The sequence below is a fragment of the Homarus americanus genome, unplaced genomic scaffold (assembly GCF_018991925.1).
Source record: "Homarus americanus isolate GMGI-L3 unplaced genomic scaffold, GMGI_Hamer_2.0 scaffold14883, whole genome shotgun sequence".
Taxonomy (NCBI): Eukaryota; Metazoa; Arthropoda; class Malacostraca; order Decapoda; family Nephropidae; genus Homarus; species Homarus americanus.
The window spans coordinates 50315-72464 of NW_024732450.1; the positions used below are offsets into that span (position 1 = coordinate 50315).

Genomic DNA, 22150 nt, shown 5'->3' on the forward strand with positions numbered 1-22150 from the left:
ACGAGGAAAATGAGTTTGAGGCTGTGGGAGGAGGTGCTGCTGGTGAGGCAGAACCAGAGCAGACTGAGAAAGGCATGACTCAGCAGCAGGTGATGCAAGTTCTCAGCAAGGATGAAGAACTCTAGGATGCTTTAATGAGTGCTGAGTCCAGCCTGCAACAGTGATATACTCAGCACACAGTTAGACAGTTTGGTGAAACCCTACTAGCAACATTTCCGGGAGTTTATCAAACGCTGCTGCCAAGCTCTCATAACCACCTGTTTTACGCCTCAACAAGTGACGATGACCCTGCTGCTCTACAGGTTGGTGATGAAGCTCAAGTCTCTTTACAAGTGTCTGCAGTTGATTTTGAAGGCTTTCAATCCAATTAGCCTTCACCCCTTGCCTAGACCCCCATCGTCTCCCAGACCTTCCCACATCTCCACTACTTGGCGAGTACAGTATAGTACAATAAAACCTTGATAAATCGGACTAATTGGGGCAGACCCCAATGCAAAAAATGCTTATCTGAGCTGTTTAAAGAAAATCAGTTGTTGTTATGTTACGAGGGCACTTCAGCAACTAAGGTCTTAAAGTGCATAACAAGTTTAATTAAAAAAAATATTACACCAACAATAAAAAAATATTGTAACAGCACCTTTAGCATTATATAAATATTTACCCAAATGTACAACACCAAATTATTCACTAAGTTATTCAACAATGACTCGGTAGTTGTTCACATTATACACGCTGAGCTAGTAACTCTCTGAGGTCGAGAGAGGTCACCTAACTAATCAAAACACCCCACTCCTCCCTCACGCTCGGAGGAGACGAGAGATTCTTACCACTATTTGAGAGTTCCGGAACTTATTTAAAACAAATGAGTGTGATACAAAAACAGCTACCACATACTGGTGGCAGCAGAGTGATGAAAACAATAGCCAGTGAAACACTCAGAAACAATAAACCAAGCAATTCTAGTGACATAAGTGGCACTTTAAGTGAATCATAAAAAACATGCATTTTACAAGAAAAATAAGTGGACAGTGGTGATAAACACTTGCAAGACATATACAGTACACAGAAACACAGTGGTAACACAGACATTATAAAAAGATTGCAAACTCCACAGTCAAACTCCCTCAGCAACAGCTGAAGATTTCTCGACTAGACCCGAGAGCAGCCGAACCTACCCGAGTGTTGGCTGAGTTTCACAGCCAGCCAGCCAGCCATTACACTACAGCACCGAAGTTATAGGAAGGTTGTCAACGTGGTTCCAGACAAGCAAACAACTTCTAGCTTAAACAATCAAGCCTCGTTGGTGAGCAAGACAGGTCAGCCCCAGGTCAGTCCCCAGGCTGATTGCCACAAGATAGGTCAACCTCCAGGTGGATCACTACAACAAGGATCAGCCACCCCCCCCCCCAGGTTGACCACTGAAAGACGTGACGTCATCCCTCCCAGAGTAGTACGTCATAGCCAGCACGAAACTCTACGGACTCTCCACTCAGGTAGATCACAAATAATCATTATTTTATAAACTACACAAACACAAATGAACTTCAAGAAGTCTTCACATGTAGTCAATATAAAATATAAATTACCATATGTGCCGGCGTATGAGATGCAATTTTTTTTTTAATGTATCCCAAATTACCCTGTGTCTAATGCGCACGTATTACAGATGGGAGCCCGGGCGCCATAGGCGGAGGTGCCTAGCTAGGGAGTCTGGGACTAGCAGTAGTCCACTAAGCACAAACATTTTTACTAATAATATTACTCATAATAAAATACTGAAAACCAAGCCAAATTATCACAATCACAAACTTACGGCAAATTTGCAGAAGACGTAAATAATGGCTTATAATGGCTTAACGGCAGAGGGAAGCTCACAACATCTCACTGTACCACCTTCATACATAACCCACACCAGATACATGTCTTACATTATTTAAGGACTGTATTACCTTTAAGAAACATTTGTTTATTATCTAAGTGAAAAATACCCTTAGAAAGATTAAAGAAATGTTAACAGAAAGTTCAGCCGCCAGTCAGCCATTTGCAATGAGTCGATGATGCCCAAATAATAGTGATGGTGCTACACCCCGGTGGCAGATCGCGGCAACACAAAACATCACAGCCAAAAATACGAGTTTCACATCCTGTTGTTAATTTTCTTGACCAAAATATAAACAAGCCACACAGCTGTTCTGATCAGAGGCAGAGTTCCTTGCGGAAAGAAGCTGCCTGGCTAATGAGTGGTAAACAACAGTAGAAGCTTGGGCGGGCCTTTTGTTTTCACACATCTGGACCAGGGTGAAAAACTTTCTCAAGTTTTTTACAGCATTTGTGCATCCCTATTCAACATGAGCAAGACAGCAGGTGATGGTAGAGTTGTTTCAAAAGCTAATACAGTAGTAAGTGTCTAAGCTTAGCCGAGAAACTAGAGGTGTCAGAACGATATGAAAAAGGTGAGAGGTCTGTGGATATTATAGGGAGCAAGCAATGAACAGATTTTCTGTGGATCCATTAACAGAAAAAAGCATTAAAATTTATTAACACAAATGACCTCAACATAAAGATGTATAATGAGAAAAGAAAGCAGGTGTGCAAGGTTCTTCGACAGCTTTATTATTTGAAGGCCTAAACCATCAACTTCAGCTATACCATCAAATTCAGCATCATAAGCAGTTTCAACATCAACTTCAGATTCAGTAACAGTTTCATCAACAGCTTTATGGAAAGCTACAGATTCAGCAAGAGTTGAACCTACAGCTTTAGAAATAGTTGAACCTGATGACTTCGTCATCTGAGAAAAAACTCACACAACATCATTGGCTGTCCTTATGTTTTCGACTTTACCACTAATGGTGAGTAGAATTTTTGTTTTACATTCGTAAATATTATTTAAAACATATATGAACAGTAAATAAGTGTTGCTTTCATATTCATATGTTGAAAAATGACAATATGTTTTCACATGTACGCACTTACTGTTCATATGTTGGCGTTCCCAATCATCTCGCCTTATTTCTTTACCATTAGTGGTTAGCTACTTCTAGTGCTCCATTTATTAACATTAAATAACATTACTTAAAACATACATACAGGTATTCAATTTTTTTTAAATTAAGTTCACTACAGCTACAACCAGGGTCTCACGTAAACAATGCTGTCTTGTCTCCTCTTGTGTGTTTTAATATTCTATGAATTATTAGTGAATTGCATTGTTCATTTCACATATATAAACATTAATTCAATCAAATCCATATTCAGTTATAAACAATAATGAATCTTTTGTACATATTCTTAAGATAAATGACTTTCCTCGAGTGCGCACGTACTGTATACATTGGCGTTCCACTATCAGTCTCACTTTTTCTTTAATATCAGTGGTTACTTATGCTGTACATTAAATAACATTAATTAAAACATACATATTTGTTGCATTAATTTTACTACAACAACAACCAGGGTCTTTTTTTCTTCAGTTTCAGTCTTATCCTCTTGTGTGTTTTAATATTCTACGTATTATTAATGAATTGTATTGTTCATTTCGCATATTCAGTAATAAACAATAATGAATCTTTTGTACATATTCTTAAAAAGACAAATGACGCGGTATCCTTAAATGCACACGTATGTATATGTTGGCGTTCCCAATCCATCTTTTTTTTTCTTTGCCATTAGTGGATAGCTACTTCTATTGTTCCATTTATTAACATTAAATATTGTGACTTAAAACATATACAGGTTGTACCTCTCTAGTCCAGCATTCTGTGGTCCGGAAACTCCCGTGGTCCGGAACGATTTTAGTTTGTCCAATAGGTAGATAGGCAGCTTTTTTTTCTTTTTTTTTTCTTTTTTTTTATCTGAATTATTATTATTATTACAGGAGTACTAAATTTTTGCCCCTCAGGCCCCAATGTGGGTCAGTGACCTATGCCCGGGTGGGCTAATCCCTTTATTAAAAAAAATAAAGCTGGCGGGAAATTAAGGTTTGTTTACATCCGGCAGTCCGGCTGCTCTCTCTCTCTCTCTCTCTCTGCTTGTCTATACAGAGTACAACATTTAACCCTTCAATATATATGAGCAGTAAATAAGTGTTGCTTTCATATTCTTATGTAGAGTAATGACGATATATTTTCACATGTGTGCGCTTACATACGCGCAGTCTCACTTTTTTTTACCATTAATGGTTAGCTACTTATATTGTTCCATTTATTAACATTAAATAACATTACAGGTACTTCAAGCAACCATATTCATTTTCTACATTAATTTTACTACAGCTAAACTCAGGGTCTTATTTTCTTCAGTTTTATATGTAGAACCAATCAGTCACTGGTTTCGTAAGCTTTAACATAAACAATGCCGGCAGCGGTCTCGTCTCCTCTAATATTCCACGTATTATTAATAAATTGTATTGTTAATTTTGCACACACGTACATTAATTCAATAAAAACAAATTCAGAAACATTAATTAAAATATATATGAACAGTATATAAGTGTTGCTTTCATATTCTTATGTAAAGTAATGACGATATGTTTTCACGTGTGCGCATGTGCACTTACATATGCGATCTCTCTTTTTCTTTACCATTATCGTTAGCTACTTCTATTGTTCCATTTATTAACATTAAATAACATTACTTAAAACAACCATATTAATTTTACTACAGCTACAACCAAGGTCTTATTTTCTTCAGTTTTATATGTAGAACCAGTCAGTCACTGGTTTTGTAATCAACGAAAACAATGCTGTGTCATTTCCTCATGTATTTTAATTTTCTACGTATTATTAATGAATTGTATTGCTCATTTTGCACACAAACATTAATTCAATAAAAAAGACATTCAGTAATAAACAATAATGAATCTTTTGTACATAAGAGAAATGACGCTGTTTACACGATTATGCACGTCGTCTGCACGTTGGCGGGCCGTTCAAACCCGTCGAAATTCAGGTTTCCGCCATCAAAATTTTTATTTATTTATTTTTTTGTGTTCCAATAAAATACGTTAAGAATTAAAAACTCGCGAAATTTGAGAAGCTACTATACGACATTTAACCCTTCAATATGTCTTCAAAGAGACCATGACGCAGAGAAAGTGGTGCTAGTGCTTCCAGGCATATGCACAAGTCACTATCTATCCAGGAAAAGGGTGAATTTCCATGGTCCGGCAATTTCTATGGTCCGGCACCGGTCAGGTCCCGAGGTTGCCGGACTAGAGAGGTACAACCTGTATATTAATTTTTTTTACATTAATTTTACTACAGTCATCCCTTGGTTATCAAGCCTAAATGGGACTGAGCCGAGTGCGTGATAACGAAAGTACAGAACCTATGGGATTTATTCTAATTGGTTCCAGGCACCCAAGACCCAACTCCAATTTTCCCATTTTATGACCATTTAGACCCACTAAAGATATAGATAATAAAATGGTAAGTATCAGAAACACACATAGGCACGGCTAGGTTTATTACAAAGTGATGAAAAGGGTACGTGTGGATGGCTCCATCTAGTGCAGGAGGAGAGGGAACCTGAATATGTGCAAATTCGCACATAGTCGGGGCTCCTAGGAACGTAACCTTAGTGTACTCTGAGACTTTACGGTGTATGATATTTTCAAATAGAGATTCAGAAGACAATCATACCTACCTGTCAATAACATATACAGTATATCATTAGCACAATGCTGGTGTATATATACTGAACCATATTCAAATAATGACCTGCCACTTACCGAGTGTATCTTTGAAGCAGTAAAAATGACTTCTATTTAACTTGAAGTCCTTGTCTCGCATGGTACGATTGAGTCGATAGGTGTCGTCCATAGCTCGATATTTCTTTCTCTTCCTGACAGTTTTCTGAGCTTTGCCTTCCTCCTCATCCTGTGTCTCCTCACGGTCACTCACTGCTGCCACTGTATTTGAAGACTCCCTTATGTTTAAAACAAGTATATTATCTCCTTTATGTGAAGGCGAGACAGTTTTTCCTGAAGGAGAGTCAACTACACCTTCTGCTGGAGGACTCATCACTGGCAACAACTCTGCAACAAGGTTATATAATCATACACACACACACTGGATATAACAGGAAACAAGAATATATTATTTAAAAAGAACCAAATAAGAATTAATAAAATGAACTTTATGTTCACTGCCCTTCAACACAGTCTACTGTAGCCTCCTTTATAAGGCCAAATTTGCTAATCTCTCAAATAGAGATGAAGGAATTATCATGTCCTTAAGGAGTTTGCTTACAGGTTCTTGTACTGTACTGTACAGTATATGACTCCAAGAACCACATAACCACTCTATCTGGAACTCTGATTCTGAAATACAGGTTGACAATCCCTTATCCAAAATCCTTGGGGCCAGAGGCATTTCGGATTTTGGAATTTTTCGGTTTTCAGAATGGTTAATTATTATTTTTAATTTTTTTTAGCCCACCCGGGCACAAGTCACTGACCCACATTGTATTTCTTTATTATTATTATTATTTTATTATTACAGTATTATTGTTATTATTATTATTTTTATTATTATTATTATTATTTTATTATTAATTTTATTATTATTATTATTATTATTATTATTATTATTATTATTATTATTATTATTTTATTTTGGTGTATTTTTTATAACACTTTTTATTTACTATGAATAATTATTATAATTATTATTATTACATTTTCGCCCCCCAGGCCCTGATGTGGGTCAGTGATCTATGTCCGGGTAGGCTAATCCCTGTTTAAAAGGCCCCCTCAAAAAAAAACTTTCGGTTTTTGGAATTTCGGATAAAGGGTTATCAACCTGTACTATTGTATAACAAGGTACAGACCGAGTAACCCATGAATAGCTACACCCACATATATAAGAGTGTTATGTAAAAAAAAAAATTTAACTGAAGGAGAATTTCCCATAGACTCCCAATATAAAACCTGAGGTACAGTCAGCAAGAAAGTTCTGGAACAGCTGGACATGACAGATTTCAGAATGAGCATTAGAGCTCTTGTTATTTCAGTACGTCTGGTTGTGAAGTGAATTTCAGCATTTTGTAATATGTTACTTGTCTTTATAGTATCTACAGGTGAAAAGAAGTACGGGGATTTAATCTGCAATAAACTTCCTCGGAGAACGATGTTCAGATCTCTCGTTTATTTTGTCTTACTGTGTTGCATGATGCTTAGAGCACTCCAGAACTTTCTTTGCCGACTGTACAGTACATTCCTGAATAAAAAAATTCCCCAAACTTCATAAAATGCCACAAAACATGTTTTGAATGGAAACTTTTGGTGAATACAAAAGTAGATGATCTCCCACCTATCACACTTTCAGGACGCTATCATCCTGCCAAATTCTAAAAGAGATATGCTAGGCCTCACCACTTCCTCTAATATGTCATGGAAGCCACACATCCACAATAGTGCTAAAGCTGCCTCCCAAAAGCTGGGAATGCTGTACAGATACCGTAGCTACTTCACTTCTGAGCAGTTGCTTCAAGTATATAAAGGATTCATTTGTCCTAACTTGGGGTACTACTCTCATATCTGGGGTGACTCTTCTTCTATCCAACTGTTAGACAGGGTGGAATCAAAGATATTTTGTCTTATTGACTCTCCTCCTTTAGTTGATAATCTTTCTTCCCTTTCTCATTGCCACAATGTTGCTTCACTCTCTCTTTTACATGTACTTTAACAGGCAATGTTCGGTGGAGCTGGCATCCTGTGTACCGCCGACAAGGCCATGGGCTCGTAACTGATATTTTTTCGTTAACCGAAGTGAAGAATCTTATGGAAGGTAATTCGTAAACTGAGGGATCACTGTACAGTGATCCCTCAGTTAACGAACGCCTCAGTTAACGAATTCCTTACAAATTTTTTTCCAACATGTTTTCGCCTGATCACCAGCTGTAGTATTAGTCCGCCAATACAGTAATCGGTTTTAGGGCTTAAATTCGTTACCATTTGAGTAAATATCAAGAAGGTTGTACTATTCAATAATTTTCCAAGTCTTATATTAAAGTTTTTAGTCATTTTAACAATTATTTAACATAATTGAAGTACAGGGAACTAGTTTTTAGCGCGCCAAACAGCCACTCAACACACCCAAAATGGCGTCAGTGTGTGTCCCTGCTCAGAGGAGGAAGCATCTTGCTTCAGACTCTCTTGAACATAAACTATTTTTACATTTTTACAGTACAATTATTGGTCATTCTGAAGTATATTTTACATATTGACAATATATAATGCAGTGCAGTGTTAATTTAAAGAAAATAATCTTGAATTACACCAAGTGAACTAAAATTTTATGGGTGAAATGGCACCATGGGGTGACTTCTCTTCCTCCCCCACTGGCTTCTTTTCTCCCTTCTCCTCCACCCCCATTCTAATTCCCATCATCATCATCATCATCCAGGAGCCTTCTACATACACACCTCAAAGTAAGTGTACTTTTCTACCTTTTTTGTTGACTTTAGGCAATTTTCGGTGAGCTGGAACCAATTACCCAAAATTTCATTGAAACAATGGTTTCGGTTAACGAGCAACCTTCTAGAATGAATTGTGCTCGTTAACCGTGGGACCACTGTATACTAAATCACAATATATAATTACATGTAATCAATGGGGAAATAGGGTTAGGTTCTGGAGGCCAATAAGTGACTAAACTTGACATAAAATGGCACAGCCTAAAGTTAGTAGAATATAAATTGCATTGTTGGAATCCTTGCAAGACAGCAAATAATTTGAATATAAACATCATATAATTTGCATGAGATCCAAAAAATTCAACTCGTATTTTTGGGGCCTATTTAGGGTATTTTTAGGAGTGTTTATGACTTTATAAGGTTTTTTGCTTCATGTGAGGTCCCAGGAACATAACCCTACGTAAGTTGTGTCTACTTTAAATAAATCTATCGTTATATACTGAAAAATGTCGATAATTTAGGTAGTACAGTAGTGATAAACTTGAAATATTTCCTGCACGATTTCCCTCACGAAACAAAAAAAATTATCACTAAATATAGGAACAAAAATTATAATTTTGGTAGCCGCAATATAATTTTTTTTTTTACATTAAGTCGCGATATATCACGACCCAACTGTACTGGAAAAACGTTCCGAGTGTCTAAACTATGCATCTTGCACAGACAAACACTAGCCCACATCCTCAGAATGGTTCGGTGTGCTGGGGAGTTTTCCAAGAGTCTAACTAAAAATCTATATGATATGGTCATGAATGAAGCTGTGTGTTGCAGCAAGGACTGGTATTTTCCACTCCCTTGAAGCTGTGGGGGATTAGTACCAAAAGAACTATTACACACACCCCCAACATTACACATACACACCCCAACAACCACCCACACACACACACCCTCCAGATGTTGTTAAAAAGAGAACTTGAACTGATTCATATACAGTAAATGAGTACAGATCATAGAACTCTTGGCAAAAGCAAAAACATAACTCACCTTTTTGTGAAGAAACTGAAGGTTTGTCTTGTGGTCCACACACAGCGTCCATATCACTGTGGCACACATGTTTGTTAAAGGCATCAATGTTGTCATACACTTGGAAACATTCTCCACACATATATGAACAGTCCTCCATCTGTAGGTGAGACACAGTACTGTTAAGCCTGCCTACAATATAAAGTTATCTTAGAACGTTCAATAACGTGTACTATCGTGAACAAATGTTCGCTCCCCAGGGTGAAACTGAGTCACGGGAATGAGTCTCCAAACTGACTCACTCTGACTGTCATCTGGTGAAGGTGTACTGTTTTATCACATTTGGGGTCAATATTGCTTCAGTTTGGGAGGGAGCCAACTTTTCTCCACGATAGTACATACATAGTACAGTCGGCCCTTAACATACACGGGGGTTAGGTAACAGAGATACCCGTGAATGTTAAGAATCCGCGTATTTTTGCTGCCCCCCCCCCCCTAAAAGCACCCCTGGCCCCCCATGTCCTTATTTACCGTATATACCTGTGTAGTGTTCGAGTTTTTAAGACCAAATTTTTTGGCAAAAAATTGGGGGTCGACCTCTAAACGGGTAATAGTTTCGTTAGGTTGAAAAATATTCACCAGTAACTACCAGTAAACAATGGAAACGACGCACCACCTGTGAATGTCGGTACAGTTGCCAGGCCAGATCTCCTGCGTCACCATAGCAAGCCCAAAGTAGCCAAATGCATGGTATGGTAGCACAGGACAATGTAAAACATATAGTATTCATTTTTTAAAGTTTATTTATAGATACACAAATTTTTTTCATTACATTTGAAGCATCAATCTTTGTTAATTAAATTTGAAAGAAAAGAAAACTACGATACCGTATTTTCATTAAAATATTACATCACAAGTATATTTTACCTTAACTGTGACAGAATGAATATATTCTTAGAAATAAATATGGAAATGTAATATTTTGGCTGAAATGACGTACATATTACTGTCATGGGTTGCGTTGGGCCTCCCGCACAACCCATCCCAAATGTTTGTTTACGGTAGAGATTAGGTAACCGGCCAGCCATGACTGGGACATGTAGGGGGGGGGGGCAGGCCAGTGAGACAGTGGTGTACTGTTCTTCACTTCACGCCTCAAAAAACCAATTTAGCCAGTGGGCTTTAGACCTTGGTTTAGAGAAGACCTCCTGCTCCGCGGACCTAAGATTAGGGGCCATACAGTCCTACCAGTGCTACGGGTCTGTGTGTGCAAATCCCCGAGATTTTTTTGTTAAGTCCAGCGACAAGTTAACACATCCTGTAAAGGAAGTGATCAATGGTGAGGGCCTGTTTGCTACAAGAGCACTCCAGGCCGGCCTAATAGATCTAAACGATTAATTCACCAGGTTGACAAACTCTCCCTTATAACTTACGGTACTGTGGCGTGAATGTGAGTGACTGACCTATCCATGCAAATTATAAGTCCAGTGTATGGAATTGTGCCAAATAAACGTAAGTGCAATCATCTGCCCGTATCTGTGATCCCTCCATTATCATTATTACCAAGGGTAATGACTCATTGGTTATGACAAAGTATAACCAATAACTTAGATGGATGTTGGAAGTTAGTGGAATTCACTAAATCATCATTTATCTAGTACATAACGCATTGAGTGCCGGAAGCAGAGCAAAATTCTACGTAGTGATACACCATAATCTCTTGGGTGAGTAACCAGTGTGAAGGTATCCGAGTTCTACGGTAAGAAAGCCACTTCCCTGCACTTAAAACGTAACAATTACAGTGGAAAGTGGGATAAAATCATGACGAAAACAATAACTTTCGCTTTCTTTCGTTGTTCAAAAGATTTTACCGTAATCACTTTACGAATGGTTTTCAGTTAAAAAACTGTTGTATTACAATAATATTCTATCCTAATTCACTTGAATAAATACTACGATACAATATTTCTGAATATTTTCATTAAAATCGATCAAAATCATTTTCCTTGTCATCAGCACCAAACAGCTACTCCCAGTCCTCTCCTTGAACAGTATCGTCATATGGATCAACACCATCATCAGCCATAGGATCATCAATATCTTCATCCTCAATCACGCTCTCATTACCCTCATAATCCCACCACAAGTCGTCTTCTGTTCCATCAAGACCATTCGAATTCCCGCATTTCTTAAAAGATTTCACCACAATTTCTGGTCTGATTGCGACCAGGACGACCGGGGCTCTGCCGTATCAGCTAGACAGTACACGTGTTTTTCTAATCATTTTCAGTTAAAAAACTGTTGCATCACAAGTGAACTAGGATAGAATATTATTGTAATACAACAGTTTTTGAACTGAAAATCATTCGAAAAGCGATTACGGTAACATCTTTTGAACAAAAGAAAGCGAAAGTCATTGCTTTCGTCATGATTTTATCCCACTTTCCACTGTAATACGTACATCATTTCAGCAAAAATATTACATTTCCATATTCTCAGAAATAAATAGTAGCTTTGCCGAAACGTGATGTATTTCAATGTAAATTACAATAAACTACATGACGAAAACAAAAGACTTTACCTAACCTTCCAATGTTCAAGAGATGTTACTCATTTTTTTAATAGTTTTCGGTTAAAATACAGTTATATTAGTGATATTCTATTCATACTGTGCTTGATATAATACATTCGCGGAAATGTAATATTTTTGCTGAAATGACGTACGTAATACAGTGGAAAGTGGGATAAAATCGTGACGAAAACAATGACTTTCGCTTTCTTTCGTTCAAAAGATGTTACCGTAATCGCTTTTCAAATGATTTTGTCAAAAAACTGTTGTATTACAATAATATTCCCTCCTAATTGAATTGAATAAATACTTGAATGGAAATATACAATATTTTTGTTGAAACTATCCGCGTTTTAGTGTAAAGTGTAGTAATAATAAATGGTAAACAATTTGCCTTCGACACTCGGTGTTTCAGGCACGGTGAGCCTCAGTTTATAGGACGTAGAGTGTTTTTACTGAAGGTTTTGTTGTTCCAATACCCTCAAAAACTTGGGTCGACCTATAAATGCACTGCCATTTCCAATTTGCCAATACATTATATAGGAAAGATATAAGATGAGCCAAATGTACTTGGTAGGTTGCTGAGGTAATTGTTTACAACAAGTGTCATCTGTGACCCACGCTGATAATTACCACGGAAAAAATTATCCTGCTATATTTCACTGTTTGGGTTGTTGTTGTTCTGGTTGTGTTTAGGTACTACCAATGTTTGTAAGTTTACATTAGGTTATGTAAAATATTTTTTTAAATGAAATGTTCGAACTCACGGTTAGAAAAAGTGCCAAAATTGATTAATGATGTTATTAATTACTCGATTTAAATCATGTCAGTCCTATCTTACATCACCGGAACAACAATAAACAAAAGTTAAATATACTATGGACACATTTATTGGAAATTCTCTGTAATAGCCGTGCAACACGCTTGTAAACTATATCAAAAGTAATTTATCTTATATACTGTAAGTTGATTTGTATAATGTAGTTTGTTTGAAAGTAGAGCAAGTGTTAATGGAAGCATTATTGGTTTGGTAAAAAAATTGTTTTAGATAATAGATTTTATTATCAAGGTTATTTTCCAATAATTTTTGGCCTTAAATAACACATTTTATTTCCTCCAAACATTATCACAGAACAACTTAAAAAACACTACAGTTGTACCCCACTTAACGCAGTCAATAGAACCCAGAGGGTCCCATGTTAAGTGAAATCCGCGTTAAGTGAACAACAGAACATATGGGATTAATTCCAATAGAAACCGGCCCGACCCCCAAACTCCACTTTTTGAAGACACATAACTATGTTGTAGTAAAAATAACATCTTAATTTTATGATGGTACATGCACACAATTAATACTTGAGAGAAATAGAGAAATACAGTCGCCAAGTTAATGTCCATTCAAATAATGGACTAAACTCCCTCCCCCTCTTCTCACACTACACTGCCGGCTCTTCCCTCTCTGAGAAATTTTTGGAGGAAAACCACTAAATTTTAATAAATAATACCTCAAACTAAAGTTAGGATAATACAATTGACATTGCTGGATTCCTTGTAAGACCAGGAATATTTTGAATATAAATGTCATATATTTTGCACAAAAGATAACATAGTTACTCAGAAAAAAATTTTATCTAAAATTTGTATGTCTAATGCAAAATATATGATGTTTATATTCAAAATGATCACCAAATTATAAGAATTCCAGCAATGTAAATTATATTCTGGCCGGGTAATTTGTATGAATTTTATGAGCTAAAACAAATATCTTCAGTTAATAAAAAAAAATAATCTTCACGACACTATCTGTCAATCAAAGTACCCCACCTTGCCTCCCCCCCTCTTCCAACCGCGCGGTCAGTCCCAACCCTCCCCCCCACCCCCCACCAAGAGAAAGAGTGGGTGAAAAAAATAAATTTTAACATTTTGTATTAAATAATACCTCAGATTAAAGTTAGGATAATATAATTGACATTGCTGGATTCCTTGTAAGACCAGGAATATTTTGAATATAAACGTCATATATTTTGCACAAAAGATAACATACTTACTCAGATTAAACATTTTATCTAAAAATTTTATGTCTAATGCAAATTTATGATGTTTATATTCAAAATGATCATCAAATTATAAGAATTCCAGCAATGTAAATTATATTCTGACCGGGTAATTTGTATGAATTTTATGAGCTAAAACAAATATCTTCAGTTAATAAAAAAAAAAAAATATTCTTCACAGGGTAACAGATGGTCAGTCAGTCCCTCCCTACCCCCCACCAACCTTCCCAAGGAGATGTGTGGGAAAACCAGAATACTTAACTTTTTTGTAATAAATAATACCTCAAACTAAAGTTAGGATAATATAATTGACATTGCTGGATTCCTTGTAAGACCAGGAATATTTTGAATATAAATGTCATATATTTTGCACAAAAGATAACATAGTTACCCAGAGAAAAATTTTATCTAAAATTTGTATGTCTAATGCAAAATAATGATGTTTATATTCAAAATGATCACCAAATTATAAGAATTCCAGCAATGTAAATTATATTCTGGCCAGGTAATTTGTATGAATTTTATGAGCTAAAACAGGCAGTCAGGCAGGGTGGCGGGTGGGGCAAATCTAAAAATAGCGTCTCGAGCTGGACACACACCGCGTATATGTGGAAAAAATCCGTGTTAAGTGAAAGTTCAGCTCTGGCGAGGCTCCGCGTATATGATAAAACGCGGTACGCGTTAAGTGAAACCGCGTTAGGCGGGGTAATACTGTATTTATATTCAAACAAAATTAAAAACGGATTACACTGACATGACTAAAGAAAAATATATAACAGTACAGTACAGTGCAGTGCAGTACTGTACAGTACAGCACAGTACAGCACAGTACAGTGCAGTACAGTACTGTACAGTACATTACTGTACAGTAGAGTACAGTACAGTACAGAACAGTGCTGTACAGTACAGTAGTGTACTGTACTGTACTGTACTGTACAGCACAGCACAGTACAGTACACATAAAAGTATATCATTCAAACAGTTTAGTATTTTGCTTGAAATAATATATGTACACATTTTTAAAGGCTCCAAAGTACAGTACTGAAATAGTTTGCAAGTGTCAGAGAAATCCATAAACAATTCTAGTTCCTCTAAATATGAACAAGCAGTAAAACCAAATTCATCACAGTACCTGTACAGTCCTTTATATAAATTAATAGTAATCATACTTAGTTTGACATTGCAAATACAGTTTTATCAATTATCATTCCTGAAAGATTTTAGAAGTACTGTACTGTACCTGTATTGAAATTGTAATTAAAGTACAAAAGAAATGTGAAATAAAAGAATGATTATAATTCCCCAATAAGTGTGAGTATATAATAGACAGTATCACAGTATATTGTATATGAAACTCTAGCAAAAAATATGTTGAATCTATTTGGGTTCACAAGAAGTAAAAGAACCAAAAATCATAACAAATATTTGATCATACAAAATATTATTTACATCTCCATTAAGTGCAAAAAAAAACAGTAAACAGAGACAAAAAAGACAATTAAATTTCTCCAATAAGTATGAGTGAACAATACACAGTATCACACTATTGTTTATTGTATCTGACATTATATCATTAATTAAGTTGAAAGAATCTATTTGTTTTCACAAAAGAAAAAAAATATAGATGTTGGAACATAAAAAATATTTCATATTCTCCATTAAGTTCCTAAGAAAAAATAGTAAACAGAGAGAGATAGACATAAATCACATTTTATACATTATCAATTATGACACTGATAACAAAGTCTCCATAACTTAACTTGATTGCCCACAGCCAGAGGTGGAATTATGGCTGCACTCTTGACATATGCCACTGCTCAACAACTCTAATGCTTGCTCTAAATACATTATGCACAGATTGGGCTGATAATGTATTGTACATACTAGTGAAGGCTTTTAAAGCCTCCAATATAGCACCATTCAGTTCTAGTGTATACTGTCCTTAATAATGGCAATGACGCATTCAATCCTCTTGTTCACCTGCTTCCCTTTCTTCCCCCTGTGACTGGATGCTGCTGGTGGTGGCATGGGTGATCCTGATGTTGGATCAGTTGATCTAAGTGTTCCTGCTGGTGCAGACTCTGGCATAATTGGTGGTGGTGACTGCCTTCTCCCTTGAAGAGGAACTTTTATCTCCACAACTCATGTTTCTGCTCAATTTTGGCGCACAGATCGACCTGGTTTGTTTATATTTATCTTGGATAAGGCGTACCTACCCTCTCGAGATGCAGCGTTCGTGTTACTAAATAGTAACCCAATGTTTGGGATTGATATTCAAGTTTTACGAATCCATCTGATGGGTTACCAAACAGTAACCCGACATTCGGGATTGCTGCCCCGAGTGTTTAAAAATATGACCATAAATTCGCACAGCTCTTCCACCTGTTCAGCCATATCTGGTACAAATTCAAAATTTCCCTCCCGACACACCCACGCATTGCTCATTGGCTAAGACAAAGACCTCTTGCCCAATAGTAAGTCTCCCTCTTCCAATAATAATGTTACCCTCACCCTCTACTTCACTAGCCAATAAGAACTCCCACACCCCACACATGCACCGTAGACGAAAAAGAGGTGAACAAACAAACACACGGGAGCAGGAACAGAGAGGGTAAAGAGCTTCTCCGCATGATGTAAACGAGGAATGGGGCGACTTGTGACATATAAAAGATAATAATACAGTAGTACCCCAATTTACGCGGTCAATTGAACCCATGGGGTACCGCTGAAAGTGAAAACCGCGTAAAGTGAACAACAGAACATATGGGATTAATTCCAATAGAGATTGGCCCGACCCCCAAACTCCACTTTTTCAGACACAATACCTACGTTGTAGTAAAAAAACATCTTAATTTTATGATGGTATGCACACACAATTAATAATTAAGAGAAATATCAATAATATTAGGTTTTTTAACACTTACATTAGTAGAAAAGATGGCTGAACACACGGGGATGGGGGGTTGGTTACGAGGCAGAGGGCAGATTATTGGCCCTCACCTGTATCACTTGTATTAATTGTATCACTATCCACCACATAGGCTTGCAGGGCCTCTTTGTCAAACCCCTCAAAGTCCATATAAGTCCATATCCTCACTATCACTGACTTGGGCCGGCTGTGGTGGTGAAGAACTCGGTGATGTTTTGATGACTAGGCGACCTTGTGCGCATCCTGCCCGCGCCGCTTCCCGCGCATATGAGTAGATGCACCGCGTAAAGTGAAAGTCCGGTTCTGGCGAGGTACCGCGTAAATGCGAAATCGCGGAAAGTGAAACAGCGTAAAGCAGGGTATTACTGTATTGGAAAAATAACATCTCGGTTATCCTTTATTTACGACAAAATATTACAATAGAAAAGTCTTCGAATTGTCTAAATATTCTGAAAAGCATAGTTATAACACCGAGAGATAGAACCAAATACTGTATAGTTCTCCCACTGTTGCCAGTAATGGATGATTAGCCAATCAGAGCCCACTCATGGGAAAATAGTGTTAGTAGGAACTTAGCCAGTCACGGCAAAATATCCACTGCCATAATAATAACATCACCTTACTGATATTGTTACTTCACTATAGTACTGGGTAAATATTGACGACTGACCCATGGACTAGTTATTTATTTTACTGTTTATTTTCATCAGAGAGTTCTAATAAGATAATAATTTCTTGTGCAAATGCTTCCTTTTGTAGATAATTAGGCGCCTAAGGTGCACTACTTTGTTTTCCTGGCAGTAATGAGGCAGTGCTCTTTGCCACACTCGCCCCTCAATCCTGTGCCAGTTTCATTTTCAGCATGGCATGTGAAGGTTGTTGCCGGTCTTGTGCTACAGTTCTAGTGCTTATATAGGAACTTTTCACGGCTTAAAAATGCAAAGTTTGCAAAGTCAGTTTTATATGACGAATTTCAAAACACTCAGTCGCCTAGGCTGGATCAACGCTGATGTGGCCAGCTGGGGTATTACTAATTACCCAAATGTACCCAAATGTAGCCGCAATGAAGTCAAATAATGGTCCTACATGAATAAATCGGGTTACCAATCACTTCTCGACTAGCATTTGGTGTCACAAAGTAAAGAAAAAATTGGAAAACGTAATTTAATTTGAGTTAATAGATCGCGTGCATGTACCGAGGGAGCGAGTAATTACCCAAATGTACCCAAATGTAGCTGCAATGAAGTCAAATAATGGTCCTACATGAATAAATCGGACTGCTAATCACTTCTCGACTGGTATTTGGTGTCACGAAGTCACAAAAAATTGGTAAACTTAATTTAATCTAAGTTAATAGATCAAGTGCATATACCTAACCTAACCTAATCTAACCTAACCCAACACAACTCAGATTAAATTAAGTTTACCAATTTTTGTGACTTTGACACCAAATAATAATCGAGAAGGGATTCACAGCCCGATTTACGCTTGTACGACCATCATTTGACTTCATTGCGGCTATATTTGGGTACATTTGGGTACATTTGGGTAAATACTCTCTCCCTCGGTACATGCACGCGATCTATTAACTCAGATTAAAGTAAGTTTTCCAATTTTTTGTGACTTTGTGACACCAAATACTAGTCGAGAAGTGATTAGCAGTCCGATTTATTCATGTAGGACCATTATTTGACTTCATTGCGGCTACATTTGGGTACATTTGGGTAATTAGTCGGACCGGCCAGCTGCTCTCATGTCCACAAAAAACATAAAATTACACCATATAATAGTAAGTTCTTTCTGTTTAATATACGGGGTGTGGAGGGTGAAACCCCCAGTAAGGAAGTTAGGCAAAGTTAGTTAGGTTTGTTTGGTTAGGTTGAGGAGGTCTGTTTTTCATACCCACTAAGGTTAGGTTAGGTTTAATTTAAAAATAACCCCTTTTTAACACATTTGCACAAACTACAACAGTGTCCATTATAAAAAAAAACAGCTAAATTGCGGCATTTTTAAATTCGTTTTCTATGAAACGTCGGCTGCAGGTCAGTCGTCAATAATTAACCTATACTGCACCTACACCATCTAGGTTACTGTATACCTACCCTGTGTACTGTACACTACACTTACACCATCTAGGTTACTGTATACCTACCCTGTGGACTGTACACCACACTTACACCATCTAGGTTACTGTATACCTACCCTGTGGACTGTACACCACACTTACACCATCTAGGTTACTGTATACCTACCCTGTGTACTGTACACCACACCTACACCATCTAGGTTACTGTATACCTACCCTGTGTACTGTACACCACACTTACACCACCTAGGTTACTGTATACCTACCCTGTGTACTGTACACCACACTTACACCATCTAGGTTACTGTATACCTACCCTGTGTACTGTACACCACACCTACACCATCTAGGTTACTGTATACCTACCCTGTGTACTGTACACCACACTTACACCACCTAGGTTACTGTATACCTACCCTGTGTACTGTACACCACATCTACACCATCTAGGTTACTGTATACCTACCCTGTGTACTGTACACCACACCTACACCATCTAGGTTAATGTACACCACACCTACACCATCTAGGTTACTGTATACCTACCCTGTGTACTGTACACCACACCTACACCATCTAGGTTACTGTATACCTACCCTGTGTACTGTACACCACACCTACACCACCTAGGTTACTGTATACCTACCCTGTGTACTGTACACCACACCTACACCACCTAGGTTACTGTATACCTACCCTGTGTACTGTACACCACACCTACACCATCTAGGTTACTGTATACCTACCCTGTGTACTGCACACCACACTTACACCATCTAGGTTACTGTATACCCACCTGTGTACTGTACACCACACTTACACCATCTAGTTTGCTGTACCTACCCTGTGTACTGTACACCACACTTACACCATCTAGGTTACTGTATACCTACCCTGTGGACTGTACACCACACTTACACCATCTAGGTTACTGTCTCCACGTGTACTGTACCACACCTACACCATCTAGGTTACTGTATACCTACCCTGTGTACTGTACACCACCACACCACCACCCAGGTACTGTAACCACCACCTGTGTACTGCACACCACACTTACACCACCTAGGTTACTGTATACCTACCTGTGTACTGTACCACACCTACACCACCTAGGTTACTGTATACCCACCCTGTGTACTGTACACCACACTTACACCACCTAGGTTACTGTATACCTACCCTGTGTACTGTACACCACACTTACACCACTAGGTTACTGTATACCTACCCTGTGTACTGTACACCACACCTACACCCACCTAGGTTACTGTACCTACCCTGTGTACTGTACACCACACTACACCACCTAGGTTACTGTATACCTACCCTGTGCTGTACACCACATCTACACCATCTAGGTTACTGTATACCCACCTGTGTACTGTACACCACATCTACACCATCTAGGTTACTGTATACCTACCTGTGTACTGTACACCACACTTACACCATCTAGGTTACTGTATACCTACCCTGTTACTGTACACCACACTTACACCATCTAGGTTACTGTATACCTACCCTGTGTACTGTACACCACACCTACACCATCTAGGTTACTGTATACTGTCACACCACACTTACACCATCTAGGTTACTGTATACCACCTGTGTACTGACACCACACACACCAGGTTACTGTATACCTACCCTGTGTACTGTACACCACACTCCATCTAGGTTACATACCTACCGTGTACTGTACACCACACCTACCACCCTAGGTTACTGTATACCCACCCTGTGTACTGTACACCACACTCACACCATCTAGGTTACTGTATACCCACCCGTGTACTGACACCACACCTACACCATCCTAGGTTACTGTATACCTACCCTGTGTACTGTACACCACACCTACACCATCTAGGTTACTGTATACCTACCTGTGTACTGTACACCACACCCACACCATCTAGGTTACTGTATACCTACCCTGTGTACTGTACACCACACCTACACCATCTAGGTTACTGTATACCACCCCTGTGTACTGTACACCACATCTACACCATCTAGGTTACAGTATACTGTACACCACACCTACACCATCTAGGTTAATGTACCACACCCACACCATCTAGGTTACTATACCTACCCTGTGTACTGTACACCACACTCACACCACCTAGGTTACTGTATACCTACCCTGTGTACTCAACACCACATCTACACCATCTAGGTTACTGTATACCTACCTGTGTACTGTACACACCTACACCATCTAGGTTAATGCACACCACACCTACACCATCTAGGTTACTGTATACCTACCTGTGTACTGTACACCACACCTACACCATCTAGGTTACTGTATACCTACCCTGTGTACTGTACACCACACCTACCACCACCTAGGTTACTGCATACCTACCTGTGTAACCACACACCACACCTACACCACCTAGGTTACTGTATACCTACCTCGTGTACTGTACACCACACCTACACCATCTAGGTTACTGTATACTGTACACCACACACGCTGAACTGTATACCTCATAGTTTACAAACAAGTTGAACCAATTGCAAACCTGTATGGTAAGAGTAAGGAATAAATATTACGGCAAAGACTGAACCAGCAGGAGGTGACTTAATCCATTGTTCAAAATTAATGTATTCCACTAGTACTTAGCCTCACTCTCATGAATGCCAATATGTGTATGAACTAAGCATAAGACCGTGGTGTGTGAGTTACTGTACCTTAACATGTTCAGAGAGGTTCAAGAAGCTGGCACAGTTGGCGGCTGCTCGTCGTGTTACTACAAGTCTGCCCTAAACTCCACACCTAACTCTCCACACACGCATCTTGCACTTATTTTATTATTACTAGATTCAAGTTGAATTATACTTAGAAAATGAAACAGAATACTAAAGATATTTTAGAAATAAATAAACTGGAATTTTAAGAAAATTATTAATTCAATCAAGGTAAATGTGTGTAGTGCGCTTATCGTTTTTACCTTGGCACCTTCTTTAAGCGCCCACTGTGTTTGTTCGCCTAAACGACTGATATTCTTCACATAATAAAAAATTAACAATTAACACTCACGATTTTGTCTAAT

At 38.0% G+C, this 22150-nt stretch overlaps 1 protein-coding gene across 1 annotated transcript in view; it reads right to left on the bottom strand.

The window, feature by feature from the left end:
* Positions 1-21883, bottom strand: part of LOC121868881 — a gene marked incomplete at its 3' end in the record, with an annotated part of 67778 nt that extends 45895 nt beyond the window's left edge. The window contains 3 exon segments of the mRNA XM_042369874.1: positions 5732-6037; positions 9463-9601; positions 21789-21883. Coding sequence (XP_042225808.1) covers positions 5732-6037; positions 9463-9601 — 445 coding nt within the window.
* Positions 21884-22150: the final 267 nt, after the last annotated feature.